A 17,864-nucleotide genomic window follows, 5' to 3' on the forward strand; every position below is an offset into this window, starting at 1 on the left:
AAGCTTCATCACACCTTTTAAAAAATGAAGGTGTTGGTTCATACCTCAAAATTGTACTTTTTCATCTGGTTCAAGCGCCTGCAGTATAAATACAACATTCCAATACTGCTGCCCACAGCGATGTAGTCCTCATTAGTGTCAAGTGCAGTGAGGTATACCACAATGGAACGGAATCCCTTTTGGATCTTTGTAGGAATGGCATTGAGAAGATAGTACAAGGGACAGAACTCCTTGAAGGTAAACGATGGAGTCGCCGATGCCATGGCAAACATCTGTATGTGCTACCTAGAGGCTGGAAAAGATAAACTGCATGTACTCCTGAAGCCCATGAAAACAAGGAGTATTTATTTCAGCAGCCACCCTTAGTATCTATACAACTGGGAGTATGTACAATGCTGGTGGGAAAAAGTGGTTTTTCTCCCTCATGAAAAGTTTAATAATAATAATAATAATAATATTTACTGCATCACAGATCTGCAACTAGTTGGCTTAACATAATGCTCACACTGTATAACATTTTGTGTCTCATAACCCAGAACAACACTTTGTGATTTCTTTTTTATGCATGACAAAGGTTTTCAACTTATGAAAAGGAGAACACAAAGCAATTAGTTGCAAATGTTCCAACACTCTTCCACTGTCTCCCAACTGATGGATGCCAACTGGCACCCTCAATATTTTGTAGAAAAATAATTCACTTCCATTAACTGCGGTTCAGAGTTCCATTCAAAGCCTGACCAACTGTGGTTAGCCTTAACAATAGTTTGCAGAAATAAGCCAACTTTGAACTGTGGTTTACAAAGGAGCTTTGCGTCAATAAGCTGGGGATGGGAGATATGCATTTTACCCAGCTTCCCTCTTCTCCTCCAGAACCAAGCTCTCGGACAGCAATAGCAGTGTGAATTAATGCACAAGATTCCTTGTCTTTCATTTAACACAGGGGTCAGCAACGTAAGGCTCATGGACCCCCGCCGCCCACTCAGTCAGCTCCCATGCGCCACGCTAAACCGGCACAGAGCAGAGCGGGGATCGCCTTCCGCAACGCTGGCTGGCTTCCCATTGGCTGCAGGAAGTTTCTGCAGCCAATGGGAAGCTGCACACACCTCCTCCACACGGAAATAGTGTTTGCACATGTGTGCGTGCGTGCGCACTCCGGCCCACTGCGGCATCTGCAGGACAGTGAACCAGCCCAAGCCACAAAAACTTTGCCAACCCCTGATTTAACATCACTACAATTGGGGAATGTTCCCAAAGAATGCAAAATTCACAATTCCTTCTGTGCCCCGGGTCCCATTTATGAATCCCACAGAGTTTAAAAACAAAAATACTCTCTAAGAGGCTGATCCAAAGATGTAACAGTGAATCTTAATGTTAGTGTCAAATCTCTTCCCCATCCCCACACCTGTGGAAGCGAAGCTAATGGGAAGTCAAGAACAACCCTTGGTTTCACATCATGGTTTATTTGGAGCAAAACAAACCATGGTACTCAGCTTGGATGTAACACTAAGTCAGGGATCATGGTTGTTGTTTTTTTAAGCGTTTATTAATTTTCCAATAAGAACATCCAACTAAGATATTAAATCAAATCAAATAAAAATAAAAAACTAAAATAAAAAGTCCATTTGTCTTCCAAATTGTAATCTTAATTTTTTTTACTTCCCACGGTCTGAATTCCAAAGCGTTTTCCACATCATAGTCCTGTGTCTTATCAACGTCAGGGATCATGGTTTGTTCCTCCCAATCATGCTTGGGGAGGAGTGATGTGGAAGTCACATGTGTTGCTGACAGGAAACCATTAACTATGGCTTGCCACAACTTGCAAACATAGCCAAATCAGCAATCCTGTTCATTCAAGCCAATGCCAATGCTTCCATCTCTGCCACCACAGGAAATTATGCAGAATTAATGTCTGTGCAAGCACTCAAGACCATAGCAAGTAAAAGCCACACATGCAAGTAAAAGTTCCAAATAAATATTGTCCCTTGCTAACAGTGGAGAAGGGGGGGAAGTCTAGTTAAATCCTGGCATCCCTCTTGCATTGGGTCATATGATTTACTCCTACTACTGATATCTAAGTATGCATTGAAGACCTCCTCATACATTATAAAGTTGCCTTAAGTGTAGAAAATTATGTACAACCCAAATGCAGTTCATCACTGAACATGGGTTGGCCAGCGGTCATTTACCTGCCTATGTACGTACAGGGAAGAGCCAGCATTGGAATTAGGCACAATTAAAGGTCAAAGTGAATGTCTTGCTAATTTCCACACCCAGTTCTCATGTGGCAGCCCTCTGGATTGCTTAAGCTCTGCTAACACAGTGCGCTTAAGAGTTTTTAGGGAACTTCTATTTTGTGAGCTAAGGTTATAATAAATTTTGGATACCGGTACTTTTTTCAAAACAGAATATTAACTTTCATGTCAAAACCAAGGGTTATGGTGCACTCACTCTGCTAGTCTTCCATCGAAGAATCCTATGGCTTTAAGCAGCCAGTTCATCACATTCAGTCCGCTACCCTAAGGCAGGATACATCTTTGTTGCAGACAATAAATTTCGAAAACGGTGTGTGTTATCCTCCTGTTGAAGTAACAGTAGCTCAAATAATGAAACCATTAAATCACTTTGAAGGGACAGCGTCAACTGTTTTGCTTTTTAAACAAACATAAAACCAGGTCCCAGGGGAGCTACCTTTTCAAAACCATACATTTGTAACAAATAAATGATTTGTCCAAGGAAGAATTCAACAAGCATCAGGCAGAACCGTGAAAGAAGTACCATAAATAACTGAAGTTCACTGGGCTACAAGGTGGCTGTGCCAACATATGTAGCTTGCAGAATTAGTAAATGCACATCTCAAGTATCAGGAACTTTGCCACTTTCCTAGCTACAGATATTTAGGATGGAAAAGCTTCTCGGAATATGTTTTCATTTCAGGAACCCAGGAGCTGTTAAGGGTTGGTGCTGCAATATTAATTCTGCAAACTGTGCAGCAGTGAGAGGAGTTGCTTAAAGGGATAGGATTCTCACCCACCCCCATTTCAATGCCGTGTAGAAGTTGTATTATTTATTTGTTTTGCTAAGAAGGGCATGAAGAGGAAAACACGAATCAGAAAGAAAGAAAGAAAGAAAGAAAGAAAGAAAGAAAGAAAGAAAAGACAAGACTAATGGGAGAAGGGAAAACTTCTGGTTGGATTTTTGTCCTTCCTCCTCAATGCAGAATGACAATTCTAACCCATGAGTGATAAAAGATGGCAGAATTAAGAGATCCCATTAATCGACAGAGTAATAATCAGTGTTGGGAAGCCCAACCACCCCACCTGAAGCATGAACGAAACTAGAGTACAGGCGGGCAGACAGGCGGCCGAAATACACTAAAGGAGGTAAACAAACCCAGCACTCGGCGGTTCCCAAACATGCGCCCCCTCTTGAGATGCTCAAGGCAAGCCTCATTCTCTGTGCGCGCCTTGGCGGGCAGAGAAGCCAACCAACCGCCCAGAGCTCGTCAGGACGGAGCCTCGACACGTGTTTCCAGCGCCAGGTCTCTCGAAGGAAACCCGGGAAGGAATGCGTAAAAAGGGGGTTCTCCGGACGGTGAGCGTCCTTCTTATCGCCTCCTGCAGCCAGGGAAGGGAAGAAGAGAGGGCCGCCCAGCCAGAAGGCTCCCACCCCGTCTCCCCGCCGCGCTAGGCTGCCCTCCTCACCTCAGCAGGAGCCGGGGCCGGGGCCTGAGCTCCCGCGTCGCCCCCAGGCCCAGCGGCGCTGGGTCTCCAGCGCTGGGCGGCGGAGCTGGGCGGAGCCGGACGTGAGCGCACTTCCGAGGGGAGGGAGCGGCCTCGGCCTCGGGTGGCGGCGGAGATGGCCGGTAAGCGCTTCTTCCCCAGGCAGCGGGCGGGAGCGCGGCCTGCAGCTCCTGCGGCGGAGGAGGTCCCGGGTGCCTCCACCAGGGAAAGCGGTTGCTGGAGAAAGGCGCATGGGGAGCGGGCGCCACAACCCAGCAGTTTTTTTCCTCCCTCTCAAGTAATACCAGGACGGCGGTGGGGGGCGTGCGAGGGAGCAGAAGATGAAAGGGTAGCGGGACGGTGGAACTCCCCGCCACTGGAGGCAGGGTTGGCCTCCGACTTAAGAACTATAAGGGTTCAGGGCCGGGTTTAGGTTTGATGAAGCGCTAAGCTGCTGAAGGTAATGGGGCCCTTTATATGTCCGGCTGTCCTTTGTCAACAACAAATAGTCGCGTTTTTGTGTTGAATAAATGCTATATAGTAATTTATGAACCTAGTAAGTATCTAAAGCCATTTGCACATGCAGAATGTAGGCACCCTATATATAGAAATGAGCAAACCAGTGATATTTCAGGGAGCAGGCTAGCAGGTGGGGCCCATCATTGGAGCCTACAACCACAAAACACTGTTGCTGTATGTAGGCTTTATTTTATTTGTTTTTTATCTTATATTTTGAAAATGTACATCCAGGGTTTTTTTCCTTTAAATTTTTTGGCGGCCCACAGGGGCCCTAAGCTATAGCTGGTTTAGCTTATAGGTAAATCCAGCACTGCATATGTTGTGAGGCGGTCGTGGCGGGAGTTGAGAGAGGCTGTTTCTGAACGGAAGCAGGGAGAAGGGTGAATTTTGGGAACTGGTTGTGGGGTTGCGAAGGAAGCGAGATGATACTGCGATGCTACTACAATCCCGGCTTCCGGTTGGGTTGGGTTGGTCATCTTCTTCACATGTTTGGGTGATGGGCAATGGGCAGGCGCACTGTGTTGCAGTGAGCAGAGACCTGTCAGTTTTCTATCAATGAAATAAAACCTCTTATTGAAGGTTTGAAGCAAAGTGCCAGGTGAAGATAGAGGCTGAAACTTCACAAAACAATGAGAATGGCGTTGTTGTTTATTTTGTTATTAGTACATTACAAAAAAATGTTGCCAGCAGTCTAAAATGTCTCACATAGATATTTTCCCTCTTCCTATTTAAAGGGTTTTATTGTGTTTTTGATTAGCCAAAGGCTCAACTCCAAAGACACCTGTATTATCCATCAGTGCAAGGAAAATTAAAGATAATGCAGCAGACTGGCATAATTTAATGATAAAGTGGGAAACTCTGAATAATAAGGGATTTACCACGGCCACCAAAATCGTGAACATCAAAATTTCTGCAGAGTAAGTATATTGAAAGATCTTGTCGATGGTTCCAATGCAAATTTATTACCTTAGGCCATCACTTTTTAAAATCTGCATTATATGAATGTAACAATTTACCTTGCATTATGCACTGACTACAGTTGACTCTATATATTATAGGCAACAAGGGGTAGGAGTTGTCAGAGGAACAGAGCTTCTATTATGTATAGTGAATGATATTTTTCTTTAGGTGCAAAGATGGCAAGTTGGAAATAGAACATGATAATATTGCTTCAGAGTCCGGAAGACGACCAGTTGACTACAATGTAGAGTTGGAGGATTGCTGTACAGAACTACTTGATACTTTTGAAAACATGGTACGCTATTTCTCTTATTAGAACCCCCACTGCATTTTTCTGTTTCCACCATCCTCCTATACATCAGTGGTTCCCAAAACTTTCCCCAGCCCAGGGGACCAGTTAAGTGATTTTTCTGCAAGTTGTAGCAATTATAACACACACTGCTGGATGCTGTGTGATTTCTTAACTCTTTTTTTATGGACACATTGCAGACCACCTAAATGAAACTCCTGGACAGTTTCTGAGCCCTTGTTCTGGAGAGGGAGAGGCCATAGCCACTTGTGGGAGATCTAGAGGTCTTCTTTTCAACAATGTTTTCCATGAATATTCAAGACCCCTTCACAAGAGAGGGTATAAGAATTATATGCAAATCTACCTAATGGAGCAATCAACCAAATGAAAAATGAATCTCTTCTGTGCAAAACATTCAGAAGGGAGAACTGAAGCTATTCGTAATGTTTTGTTGTGAAAAATGCCCTTTGAGAACTACTAATTTTAGTCCAGTACTGACTGAATACTTTAATTAGTGATTTGTCTCTAATCCAGTTATCCAGTCTTTGTAATAAAAGTTCCCTGGTTGTGAAGTTTCTGAAAGTAGGGATTGAGTAGCCTACACGGGTAGAACATATGTTAAGCTGCAGTCGTATTCATGGGTACTCAGAAATAAGTCACATTGAATTCAGTTGAGGTTAGGCCAGGTAGGTGGGACTAGGAATGCCACTTCAGGACAAAAACACATTTATTGTTATTATTACATTATTTACTCGTATGTAATGTGTACCATTTTGGCCCAATTATGTCATGGAAATTAGTGTGTGCATTAGATTTGATGGTGCATTAGATTCAATTGCAAGCTTGAAAAACCCAGACATAGCAAATACAGCAGTATCTCTGGTTACGAACTTAATTCATTCCGAAGGTCCGTTCTTAACCTGAGGTACCACTATAGCTAATGGGGCCTCCTGCTGCTGCTGCGTAATTTCTGTTCTCATCCTGAGGTAAAGTTCTTAACCCGAGGTACTACTGTACTTTTTTTGGTTTTAAGGTTTTGAAAACTGAGGTTTTTAAATTAGATTTGCATTAGATTCACATAAATATGGTATTTATTACCGTAATTATTATTGTTTATTAAATTTGTATATCGCTCTTCATCTGCGGATTTCAGGGCAGTTCCAACATAAAATTCAATGTGACTTCTGAATAGACATGGTTAGGATTGTACTGTTGGTTACAAAATATTAGCTTCTTACACAGACACTTAAAACTTTGTTAGGCAAAAATACAACAGAAAATGGAAAAACTATGTTCAACTACTAAAGGGATCTGTGACTTAGAAGCATATCATGGAGATCAGAAGACACCATTCTTTCACACGTGGCCCATTCCTTACTTCTGTAAGTAAATTCTTCCTCTTTGAGATACTGCTATTTCTTTCTGCTGAAGCATATTCGTTTGAAAATGAGAGTGGAATACTGTGAGCTAAAGAAATTAAATTTAGCTTATATTGCTTGAATTGCAAATTTGCAAGGCAACTATAGCTCTCAGAAGAGAATGATTCACATCATCAACCCACATCAATTCCTAGAATTCCATATGTTGAAACCAGATAAGCTTTTTAAAAATTTCGCAGCAGGAGAAATATGGAACTTGAGGGATGGAAGATGAGTTAGCTAATTCTAAAGCTTAAAAACTATAGGCAAGCAATCTAGCTAGCAATGTAGTATGTTCAGCATTTGTAATATGAAGCAAAATCAGAGCACTACTCCAGCATTCTGAATTATGGCTTCGTCAATACATATGAGAGTATGCACTCTGAGGGTGTCGTAGCTGTACCACATTCGCCATGTGTTCCCTATCAAACCGGCTGCAGCAGGGAAGCCTCCTGGAATCATGGCTGCATCTATGCATTTTGAAACCCTGAAAAAAAATATCAGGCTTTCAAAGTGCACAGGGGTACATGCAGACAGTTGCTAGGAAACACAGCATCTAATTGAGAGGAGGGTGGGGACAAAGTTAGGGCACATTCTTCTCTTCATTTGCTGTCCTAAGCCATATTCAGAATGCCTATGTATTTCCAGAGCTACTTCTTGATTTAATTTATCTTTTTCAGATGAAGTTTCTGGAAAGCTCCTGAACATGTACTCAAAGGAACTAAAACTCAAGCAAACTATTGTGCAAGAGATTGCTCATACCGCTGACCAAGATCTCCTGATGGCCTACTTGTCATCATGGTTATACCAGCCCTACATTGAGAATACCAGCCAAGTATTACTAGAAAGCATGCTGTTGGAAACAGGACACAGGCTGGTCTAACCTTTCCTGCCACTTCATAAGGTTGCATTTGCCTTGAACTGCATTGCTAATACATTAAACACAATGCAGTTTATATATTTTTGTATAGTTCCAACTTTTTAATAAAGTCTGTTTTATTTTCTAAGATTGTATCTACCTAGCAGGTCCCATATTTGGATTACAACAAACAAAACCACTTAAGAGGTTTTAGTACCATCCAGATTTATATAAATTTTGTAAAATAATAGAATCAAAACAATTCTAACACAGAGCTTGATTAGTCTCTAAAAATCTGCTCTCACAGATTTCAATATCCAGTGGAACTCCTTTTTCTTTTGTTTTAAAGTCTGAACTTTCACACCATGAGTGTAAGAGGAGCCTGCTAGAGTAGGCCAATGGTCTATCTAGTCAAGCATATTGTTCTCAATAGCCAACTATATGCCTGTGGAAAGCCTGCTAGCAGTACCTGAGTGCACCAGCACTCTCTCCTCATTTATAATCATATTTGGATTATAAACGAGGAGAGAGTGCTCGTGCACTCAGGAACTGCTAGCAGGCTTTCCACAGGCATATAGTTGTAGCTGGATCTTTCACCAGGGCTATGAGAAAAGTTAACACATGCCTTAGATTACGAGGCCGATATGTAAATCCCATAAAGGCCCATCCTTGCCTCTGTTGCTAGGCCATGACAGCACAGAAAGCACTGGGGATTTCAGGAAACACATACAAGAGGCAAAGCACTAACAGCCTCCTGCTCTTCTCAGCATCCTAGCTGCCAGGCCCATTTTTTTAGGCACCAATGGCTATTAGGCACTTTTTGCATTTCTACCTTAAAGAGTCAACAGAAAATGGTTAACATTAGGCAAATGCTACATTACCATTTCGGCTCAGGTTGTGCCTAGAGGCATATGCTTTTTAGAATTGCCACTACTCTGGGAAATTATCTAAATCTGAACAGCCTCGTTGAAGTCTGTATGTTGGGGGATTGGATTCATCCCTGGGACATGAAGGCCCACTCTTCCAGATGATAATATCTAAATATGAAAGTGACCTACTTACCAGGCTGAAGCTTTCACTTCGTAACTGACTGCAATACAATCTCTCTATGCTTAGCAGCTTTAGAGAAGCTCCTGTGTTCAAAACATCAAAATGACCTGACACACCCAAGGTGTCAAGGATAGTATGTGTAGTACCTTTAATTTGAACTAGATAAACCATCTGTTACAATTTGATTTCCAGCAATGAATGCCATTACCTTTGTTTGCACAGATTGCCAATTTTATGAAAAGGTTCTTATCAATGAGCTGGTTCTTGATCTTCCCGTTTAGTCAAAAAGCAGCGTAATTTTGGTAATAAGTTGTGTCCAAAAAAACAGATCAGTTTGGTAAACAGTGCAGTTTACTTGGAATTCTAGTTACTCTTCAGTCATGTTAGTTGTAATTGCACAAAGGTCACAAGCAGCAGAAAATTAAGATTTAATAACAAAAATAGACATTTAAGAAATTGCTTTTTAAAAAAAAAACCATATATTTTCATAACGGCTTTACTCTGAACAAGTTCTCTGTGTGAACAATGTTGTTAAAAGAACCTCTATACTTTCCAAAGAACTTGAATGTGTAAGTGCATCGCAGGATCTTCAATTTGGTTACAACACTGGTTGAAAAAGACAGCAGCACCAGGATGGGGCAAAAGCCTGAACTATTTCATAGCCCTAGAGAAGAGTTTCTAGCTCATCCAGTCATCTTTTTAATAGATTGTCAATGAGTTTTCTAAGATCATATAGAAATGTTATCTCATTGAGACCCAAATGGATTAGCTACTGCCATGTTACTAATTTGGGAAGATTTTGCTTAATTAGATACCCTAGGATGTTCACAATCTATTAATGACAAAATCCTTGCTTCTTCCTGAGATTCTTGATATTTTTCATTATGATTGCTTTCTTCATGCACTGACAAGGAAGGATTTTGATTAGCTTTTTTTGATGCTGTGGAGTTACAAATCTCAAACACACTTAGTCCGCTTGCTGCATTACCCGAATACACTGCCACCATCTTTTCTTGTGAACTTTCTGAACTGGCAAGTGGCAACCTTTCACTCCGTGAGAATAGGTAGCCTGAACAATCCAGCCCTGATACACTTGAAGGTTGTAAGATCTCAGCCTTCCCTTGCAGGAACTGATCTGTATCTGCAATCTCATTTGAAGCTTCTAGTTCAAGTGATTTGTGGCGCTCCTTTTGCTGTAATGTATTTCCGGTGCAAATGTTTGCTCCGCAGTTCTATTCTGGGGGGAAACCTTAAAAAATCAAGTTAAAAAACACAAAACTTCAGTTTACATTCATGTTCTTCAAAACATACAAAAAGGAAAGTGTTTTGTAAAATATTTATTTCATAAAAATTATATACCACCTGATTGTGGTATATAATTGTGGTATATGCTACCCATATAAAAAATTAAGCTGTTTAAGTATAATATTAAGCATTAAGTAGTATAATAAATAGTTTATAAACAAACAGCTTCTACTTTGGCAACAGATTTTTTAAAAAATCTGCTTGGCAGTCTTAACATTTATCCCTGAAAGTAGCCAGGTGGTGGGGTATTTACCAATAATAAATACTTGCATTATATCACATTTCCTTCCAATACAGGTTAAGAGCTAAACAAAGGTATAGTTATTTTTGTATGCCCAGTGGGGCTTTAAGCTCGTGTTTCTAAAACAGCTGTACTGACATTCATTTAGTGACATCTGGATTCAAATCACCAATAAAGAAAAAAAACTACTTTTGGAAAACCTATGCATTAAGTACCTTAAGGAGAATGCAAGTGTGAAGAATACAGCAAATTTTTAGCTAAGTTTCCTTTCTCTCTCTCCCTACTCAACATAATTTTTAGACTTATACCACTACAGTTTAAAGGGTCATTGTACTCTTTCAGCTTCCTAGCTATCTGCATGTAATTTTATCTTCAGGAAAGAGTGGAGATATTAGAATTCACATACCACTACCTTCATATGCAGGACTTCGTTCCTTTATTTCACCTTGACTTGAACTGATAGTCACACTTTCTAACAAATTTTCAGCTCTGATCTTTTTTGCAAATGGCAACATTTCATCTGAACCCTCTTGAGAGAGAAAATAAACTTACCAGCATTTTCATCAAACATCAACTTTTTAAAATTATTCCAATATTTTAAAAAGCTCTATTCATTTGGCAGCACTTTGTGCCACACAAGAATCCAAGTGAATGAACTTATGCCAAAAAAGTATGGTTTGCTTATAAAGACCAATTTTGTATGGAAGATGAAATATGCAACAGCTTATTTTCAGCAAGACATATACAAGCAAAAAAGGACAAGAAAAGTTAAATATGCTACAAGGTTTGTACAGTATTATTGATATGGCAGAATTCACCTATTTTATACCTCAGTTGCTCGTTTCTGTCCCAGAATCTCTGTACATACAGGTGCATCAGCAATTTTAATACACTCAGGTGAAGATTCTATTGTTTGAACCACTTGCATTTCAAGATCACTGCCTATAATTCCTAGAGATTCAGCCACCTATGAAAGATGAGACACAATATTTTTGTTCTAGACCCGTAATACACAGTTTATTCACAGTAAATTTTATTATTTCAAAATTCTTATTTACAGATGGTAAGTCAGCAGGGCATGTACCTGCTTTGATTATTTCGAGGATGGTTTTATTAGACCTTACCAAGTCTTCTTTGTTAATATTTTGAGTATCATGTTTGTAAATAAAGCTGATTTAAAGGTAAAGGAAAAGGGATCCCTGACCATTAGGTCCAGTCGTGACCGACTCTGGGGTTGCGGTGCTCATCTTGCTTTATTGGCCGAGGGAGCCAGCATACAGCTTCCAGCTCATGTGGCCAGCATGACTAAGCCGCTTCTGGCGAACCAGAGCAACACACGAAAACACCATTTACCTTCCCACCGGAGCGGTACCTATTTATCTACTTGCACTTTGACATGCTTTCGAACTGCTAGGTTGGCAGGAGCAGGGACCGAGCAACGGGAGCTCACCCTGTCACGGGGGTTCAAAATCTGGTACTATATTTGATCTTAGCAAGTAGGCCTAAAAGCAAAAGATAGAAGTGCAAATATAGAATAAGATGTACTTAATTTCTGCTTATCTTCAGTATTTGCTATTTATCTTCACACTCCTTCTTTTAAAGAAAATGTGTTCAGTTTCACCTGCTACACTCAGTTTAGCTACTGGATCTTGATTCACAGCCACACACAAAACTACCCAACATACCTTTGGGTTTTTTATTGCCAGAGGGTTGTTTAATTCAGGAGTACTCAAATAGTCTTGGCACATTTTCTTTACTATAGTGTGCAGCTCTTCAAATTCCCGGTATACTTCTGGAAAAAGTGCTTTGGTTGGATAATTTTTTTCTACCTGTTTAGTAACAAAAGCTACATGAATATGAGCAAATTCACAATCATGTGCTATAAGTATCATTCAAGCCTATTATAATGCAAACAAGTAACAGGCGATTAAAGGCAGAAAGCACTATCTGAACCTCTCCAGCAAGTCCCCTATCTTGACCACATTGGTTTGGATCAGAGCTGTCAGTCCATCTGGTTGTCGTTGGCTTAAATTGATCTTATGTTAAACAGAGTCTGGAGAAGTAGGGACTGTGGAATTAAGAAAACTAGACAACAGAGGCTGTGGTTCAAGGTCCAGGAAGATTATGTTAAGAACCATAACTCCTATCTACCCGTTATGAGAAAAATATCTCACTGTAATAACTTACTGTACTAATCTATATTTCCATAAAGAGTGAAATAAAATTGTTGACTTTCCCCTAAACTATAACTTCAAATAGGGCAAGGAAAGTGATGTATCCCACTTCTTCAATCTTCCACCATGTAATTCCTTGTACTCCTGGTTAATCTGGTTTCATCCAATTTTTGTTCATGCCCGCATGAGACACTCAAGTTTAAAGAGTTTGACTATAGGAAATTAAATGCACATTTGCAGATAGTATTTATTATTCATTTATATTGTGCATTTTACACTAAGTTTGCAAGATGTATCTTACCTTCATCAATAGGAATTCAGATACAGTAACAAGTGTTGTAAAGCGTGGAAGAGCCAGCTCCATAAAATCTTCATTGGCACATTGCTGAATCAGCTATTAAAGACCATAATAATTTCTTTAGAGAAGCCATAAAGTCAAATTGCTAAAACGCCAAGTCTAAATACATGGAAATGGACAAAGAAAAATGCATGATATCTGAGCAATTTATTATAGAAAACAGATAAATCACTGAGAAGTGTCAATGTTAGGAGACAGTTCCTAGAGTCATTGCCAGAATAAATTCAATTTTTAAATCCCAGCAGTTATATCTAGGGGCCACCTCACACAACATTCTTCCTGCATGGAGATTATCAAAACTAATGCAGAAAACCTGTACAACTTGTGTGAAGCACACACAATTGGATTATTTTGCCATGGGCAGACACTTTATCCAAGTTTTCAAGAGAGCCTCTTCAAAGCCTCATTTACTACATGAAAGGCTAGCTATCAAGTAGGATCTTCGCTGGAAGATTCTGAAAGAAAAAATAGTAAGTCTTTCACCAGATAACTAAATAAGTTGTAGGAGTTTTAAGAAGAAGAAGAGAAGAGTTTGGATTTGATATCCCGCCTTTCACTCCCTTTAAGGAGTCTCAAAGCGGCTAACATTCTCCTTTCCCTTCCTCCCCCACAACAAACACTCTGTGAGGTGAGTGGGGCTGAGAGACTTCAGAGAAGTGTGACTAGCCCAAGGTCACCCAGCAGCTGCAGGTGGAGGAGCGGAGACGCGAACCCGGTTCCCCAGATTATGAGACTACCGCTCTTAACCACTACACCACACTGGTTAAATCTGCATAAATGGTCACATTTGTATAAACAGCTTTGATGAGAAAGGCATGCTTCCTCTTAGATGAAGCAGCAGGCACCCTTAGAAACATTTCCTCCTGCTTGAAGAGAAAGGGATTGTTCTTATAAGATAGCACCAGCCATTTCCCCATTTTATACTTATATCAATTTCAGGAATGTGTGTTGCCCAACTTGAGACACCTTTTCAAGTTATCAAAACATTTTAAATGGATGGGTCTAAAGAAGGGATAGGGAACCTCTGTCAATCCCGGAGAAGCATTTCCTCATGAGCAACGTTCTTGAAGCCATGTGCCAATGGTGGCAAGGGCGGCTGGCAAAAGTGGTTACTGTAGGTTCTCTTTCCAACTACACAAAAGTCATAGGTTTCAACACACATGCACACACATATCTCTCCATTCAAATAAGTAAGGTACTATTAAGGTACAACAGCACATTCCAGCTAGGCAAAGTCACTCAAGGAGGGTGAAGAGACGGACTGGTGTGAATCCAGAGGGCCAGATAATTCAGAAGTGGGGAAGCATCCAGGCCTCTCTAGGTTCACAATCCTAAGTATTTTTACCAAGGTGTAAGTCCCACAGCGGGACCTTTAAGTCCCACTGAGCTCAATGAGACCCAATTCTCAGTAAACATGCTTAAGATTGTATTGTGAGCACTGTAGCCTAATGGAGAAACTATCACTAGACAAGCGAGCATGAACAATTGTGAAAAGGAACCATACCTCTTTTAGCCTAGCTTTCCTTCTAAATATACTGTGGTGATCTGCTGACATATTATTAAGACACTTTGAAGAGAACTGACTGCATCTGCTATATCTTCCAGAATACCTTGATCTTTCAGCTCTCTTTGGTTGGCCACACCTTCTTGGTTGTCGGGGTTTTCCAGGACCCAAATACAATAAATCGGTGTTTTGATGTTCTATTAACTTTCCATCTTCTGTAGATGTAGAAGACTTTAAAAAATGTTCATAAGAATGCTTTAAACAGTTTTAACTTTATGTATTAATTTTTCAGTTTGGAATCATTATACTAACATTATCCTATAAAACTGAGTTAAAAGGCACATATACTTCCCACATCTCACTTCAAGACAAGGAAGATGGCAAATTCCTTCTCTCCTACCTTTAATGCACCGTGATGTCACATCATTATGGTGTGCACATGCTGCTAACTTTGCTATTTTAGGATTTATTTTCACATAACCATTCCAGAAACAAGGACTACCTACATTCTGACACAGGAGCACAGTAAGGAGCAGTAAGGCAAAACAATGGTGCCTCTGGAATTACTGCAGCTGGTAAGCGGTATTCATTTGCTTGTTACTTGCAAGGAAGCTTCAAAATGAATCTTGCAATTCAGAAGGAGTAAGGCAATGAGACTACTTAGCAACACTTTTACACCAGTTACCTTATCTATCCAGTAATCATGACCAATAATTCACAGTATTTGAAGATCTTTTAAGACATGCATGCATCAATACAGTACTGTATTGCTTTAATGTGACAAATGCCATTCATGAAAAGGATTTTTTGTATGGTATGCTTCCCCATTACATTGATTAGAAATTGCCTTTAGAATAGATTGTCCATTAAATACTTAAACGTTACCAGCAGCCTCTACCCCAGACTAATTCCCTCTTTATATTGCAGGGATAAGAATGGCATACATCTGTTTTTCTCCTAACTTTAATGAGCTAATAGCTTTTAGAATTAGAAGCGTCAATAATGTAGTTGTTTAAAACATTCCAGCAATGCCATTCAGTGAAGCCTATTGTATAGATTCCTGTAGCCATGAACTGGATTTAGATAAGTGGCAAAGGGAGATCCAGCTTGCTCTGGAAAGGCAGAGGGCATGAGCTGACCATTCCCTGGATAATTTGAAATAGAACAATATATATTTCTCTTACCTGTTGCTTATTCTCTATAGGAAGATTATTTTTCAAGTCTACAGCTGATCCAATTTCATTTATTAAAGGGGCACTAATTGGTGGTGGTGAAAGCATCTCATGTACACTTTCACAACTTGTCTGCCCAGTACACTCCAGCAACTGTCTATTTATAGAAGATTGTGAAGATTCTTCCTGCCTATGAGCTGGATTAAGTTTATAATGCCGTGCTAATCCTCCTTTTCCTATGTAGGATTTTTCACAGCTTTGACATTTAAACAATTTTGGCTTCAAGTCATAGTTCAAGGGACCAAATAACGAGCACACTTCCTTCTCCTTGCCGCCTCCTTCATCATCTTCTAGACTTAGCTCAGCATAGTCATCAGAATCAGACTGGTGACAGTCAGCCAAGTCTTTAGTTTTAATGAATTTGTAATCCTTAGCTTTATATTTGGGAGGCCTTGAAATCCGCCCAGAACGAGTTTTCACTTTTAGAGATTTTTTAACTCTGTATTTGTACTTCTTCTCGTGGTTTGTGAGTGAATTTGCTGAACAAGATGGGGTGCAAGTAACATTTGGAGAATCTGAAGCAGCTATTGCAACAGATATGTTTTTCTGTCCATTGACAGCGAGGCCATTGAGTAGTTCATGTGTTATCTTGCCTGAGGAAACTTGTCCAAGAGGATGTAAAGGTCTCTGCAGAAGCAGCTGAAGGGTAGGTTCAGAAGATTTATATAACAAAAATTGCTGTGGTCTAGGCACTGTAGCAATATGTGGGTTAATAACACTGAGTGCTACAATCCTGGAATTTTTCTCAAGTGGCTGATTCATAGTTACATTTTTTGACCTCTGAATTGCTGCAAGAGACAGTTCTGATCTTTCTTTCTCTTTTTTCTGTTCTGGCTGTACTTGGACACAGATGGTTTCCAATGGCTGTAAGAAAAAATAAAGCTTGTTTAAGCACAAAGTCATATAAGGTTTTCTATACATTCTTGAAAATGAAACTGATCTAGATGAGCACACACACGTTTTTAAAAGTCTCTTTTAATCCAAGTAAACATAGTCAAGATTGGTCGGAATTGTAGCACAATTGACTTTAAAAAAAAACAAAAAACTCTAGCTTGCATACTCCTTGAGCTTGTTTGGAGGTTCTAGCAGGGGAGCGCAGCTATCGTATACCCTTGACCGAAGAACGGTACACTCCTTCTATCTGGGATGATCGTCCTCTTCCACCGAGCGCGCAGCTTCGGGAGGGACGCACATGGAGCGGTGAGGGAGGAAGGGGACACCCGCCTAGCCAGCCAGATCAGCCGAATCAACCCTGGCGATCAATGGGGTGACAGATGTCGCAGCCAGATCGCCCTCACATCCTCTAGCTTGCATACTCCTGAAACTACTATTATACACGTTTATCTACTTGTCATATCGTTGTAAGGATTAAAGTTAAGGTTTTATGGGGAGTGGAGTAAATTTTTAATAGGGACCTGAAGGAGATCAAGGGCAGGAAGGGGAGAAATCATGTGGCTTTAACTGCTAACTAACTGACCTGCTAAGGCGCTCTGGGATCTTCTGTTTAAAAGCGGTATATAAATTTATTAAATAAATAAATAGCAGCAGCCCTCCGCCCCGCAAGCAGCGATTTAACCATTTACGACTTAAGCATCAGCGACCCCCCTTACGAAAAATCCCCACATAAACCCCGCAGGCTTATTTGGGCGGCAGGAGCCTGGCGGGGACACGGGGCACCTTCTGCAGCCGCTGCGCCGCGTCGTGCGGGATACTGGACACCGGCGGGTCCACCGAAGTCGAGGCGGAAGTCGCCGAGCAGAAACCCCGAGCCGGGAAGTGGGGATGAGAAGCCGCGAGGCCGTCGTCCTGGGCTACTGGAGAAGAGGCTTCCCGCCGTTGAGGCGATGCGGCAGCCGCGGCGATACGAGGCAAGGTCTCGCCCGGCTGCTGTAGACCGAGCGCCGGGTCCGGGTCTACAGGCCCCCTCGCCTCAGAGGCCGCCATCTTAGCGAGTAGCTGCTGTCAGGGGAGACGGTTGGAAGTCTCCCTAAGCCCCGCCCCTATCGCGCGCATGAGGAACAAACAGCGCCGGACCAATAGGAATCGGGCTCGGCTGTTTGGGGTACGGGACGACAGCGAAGGGGTGGAGTGGGGAGGAGGAGCAAGAGTTAGAGCGTCGCGGTGGGAGCCGAGCGGGGTCAAATTAGCTTCAAAAGCGTTTAGTCGCTTCCCTGGAGTCCTAGTGCTTACTCTTCGAACCCCTCTTCCGCTTGCTCATCTCCTTGACGCGAACTCG

At 41.3% G+C, this 17,864-nt stretch overlaps 3 protein-coding genes across 6 annotated transcripts in view; 1 reads left to right on the forward strand and 2 right to left on the reverse strand.

Moving 5' to 3' along the window:
- The window catches only part of TECPR2 (tectonin beta-propeller repeat containing 2), a 55,186-nt gene extending 51,393 nt beyond the window's left edge, over positions 1 to 3,793 (reverse strand). For 3 of the 4 annotated variants that reach the window (XR_014562199.1, XR_014562200.1, XM_083730999.1), the window contains exons 1-3: positions 3,702 to 3,793; positions 2,449 to 2,577; positions 45 to 292 (exon numbers count right to left, since the gene is read on the reverse strand). Coding sequence is in view for 2 of the 4 variants with exons in the window: in XM_083730999.1 (XP_083587125.1) it covers positions 45 to 272 (228 nt within the window). In the remaining 2 variants the exon portion in view is untranslated. Of the gene's footprint in view, positions 1 to 44; positions 293 to 2,448; positions 2,578 to 3,390; positions 3,599 to 3,701 lie in introns of those variants that run through there. The other variant, XM_083730998.1, reaches the window with a different exon arrangement.
- Positions 3,732 to 7,912, forward strand: CINP (cyclin dependent kinase 2 interacting protein). Its single transcript, XM_083738572.1, has 5 exons — positions 3,732 to 3,862; positions 4,996 to 5,155; positions 5,367 to 5,493; positions 6,749 to 6,869; positions 7,586 to 7,912. Exons 1-5 carry the CDS (start codon positions 3,856 to 3,858, stop codon positions 7,786 to 7,788), a joined length of 618 nt encoding a protein of 205 aa, XP_083594698.1. The 5' UTR covers positions 3,732 to 3,855; the 3' UTR covers positions 7,789 to 7,912.
- A 1,026-nt stretch (positions 7,913 to 8,938) lies between these two features.
- Positions 8,939 to 17,607, reverse strand: ZNF839 (zinc finger protein 839). The gene is given in 9 exon segments (XM_083739119.1): positions 8,939 to 10,046; positions 10,050 to 10,063; positions 10,767 to 10,887; positions 11,190 to 11,327; positions 12,046 to 12,189; positions 12,836 to 12,928; positions 14,397 to 14,627; positions 15,581 to 16,492; positions 17,270 to 17,607. Coding segments are annotated over 9 exon segments (2,385 nt in total). The 5' UTR covers positions 17,573 to 17,607; the 3' UTR covers positions 8,939 to 9,617.
- Positions 17,608 to 17,864: the final 257 nt, after the last annotated feature.

This window comes from Podarcis gaigeae (genome assembly GCF_964106915.1).
Source record: "Podarcis gaigeae genome assembly, chromosome: 1".
NCBI classification, from domain to species: Eukaryota; Metazoa; Chordata; class Lepidosauria; order Squamata; family Lacertidae; genus Podarcis; species Podarcis gaigeae.

Bases quoted from the DNA above. Each gene is read 5' to 3' on its own strand.
- CINP (XM_083738572.1), top strand. The intron at 5,494-6,748 runs GTACGCTATTTC...AAACTTTGTTAG, and splicing joins TTGATACTTTTGAAAACATG to GCAAAAATACAACAGAAAAT. The intron at 6,870-7,585 runs GTAAGTAAATTC...TATCTTTTTCAG, and splicing joins GTGGCCCATTCCTTACTTCT to ATGAAGTTTCTGGAAAGCTC.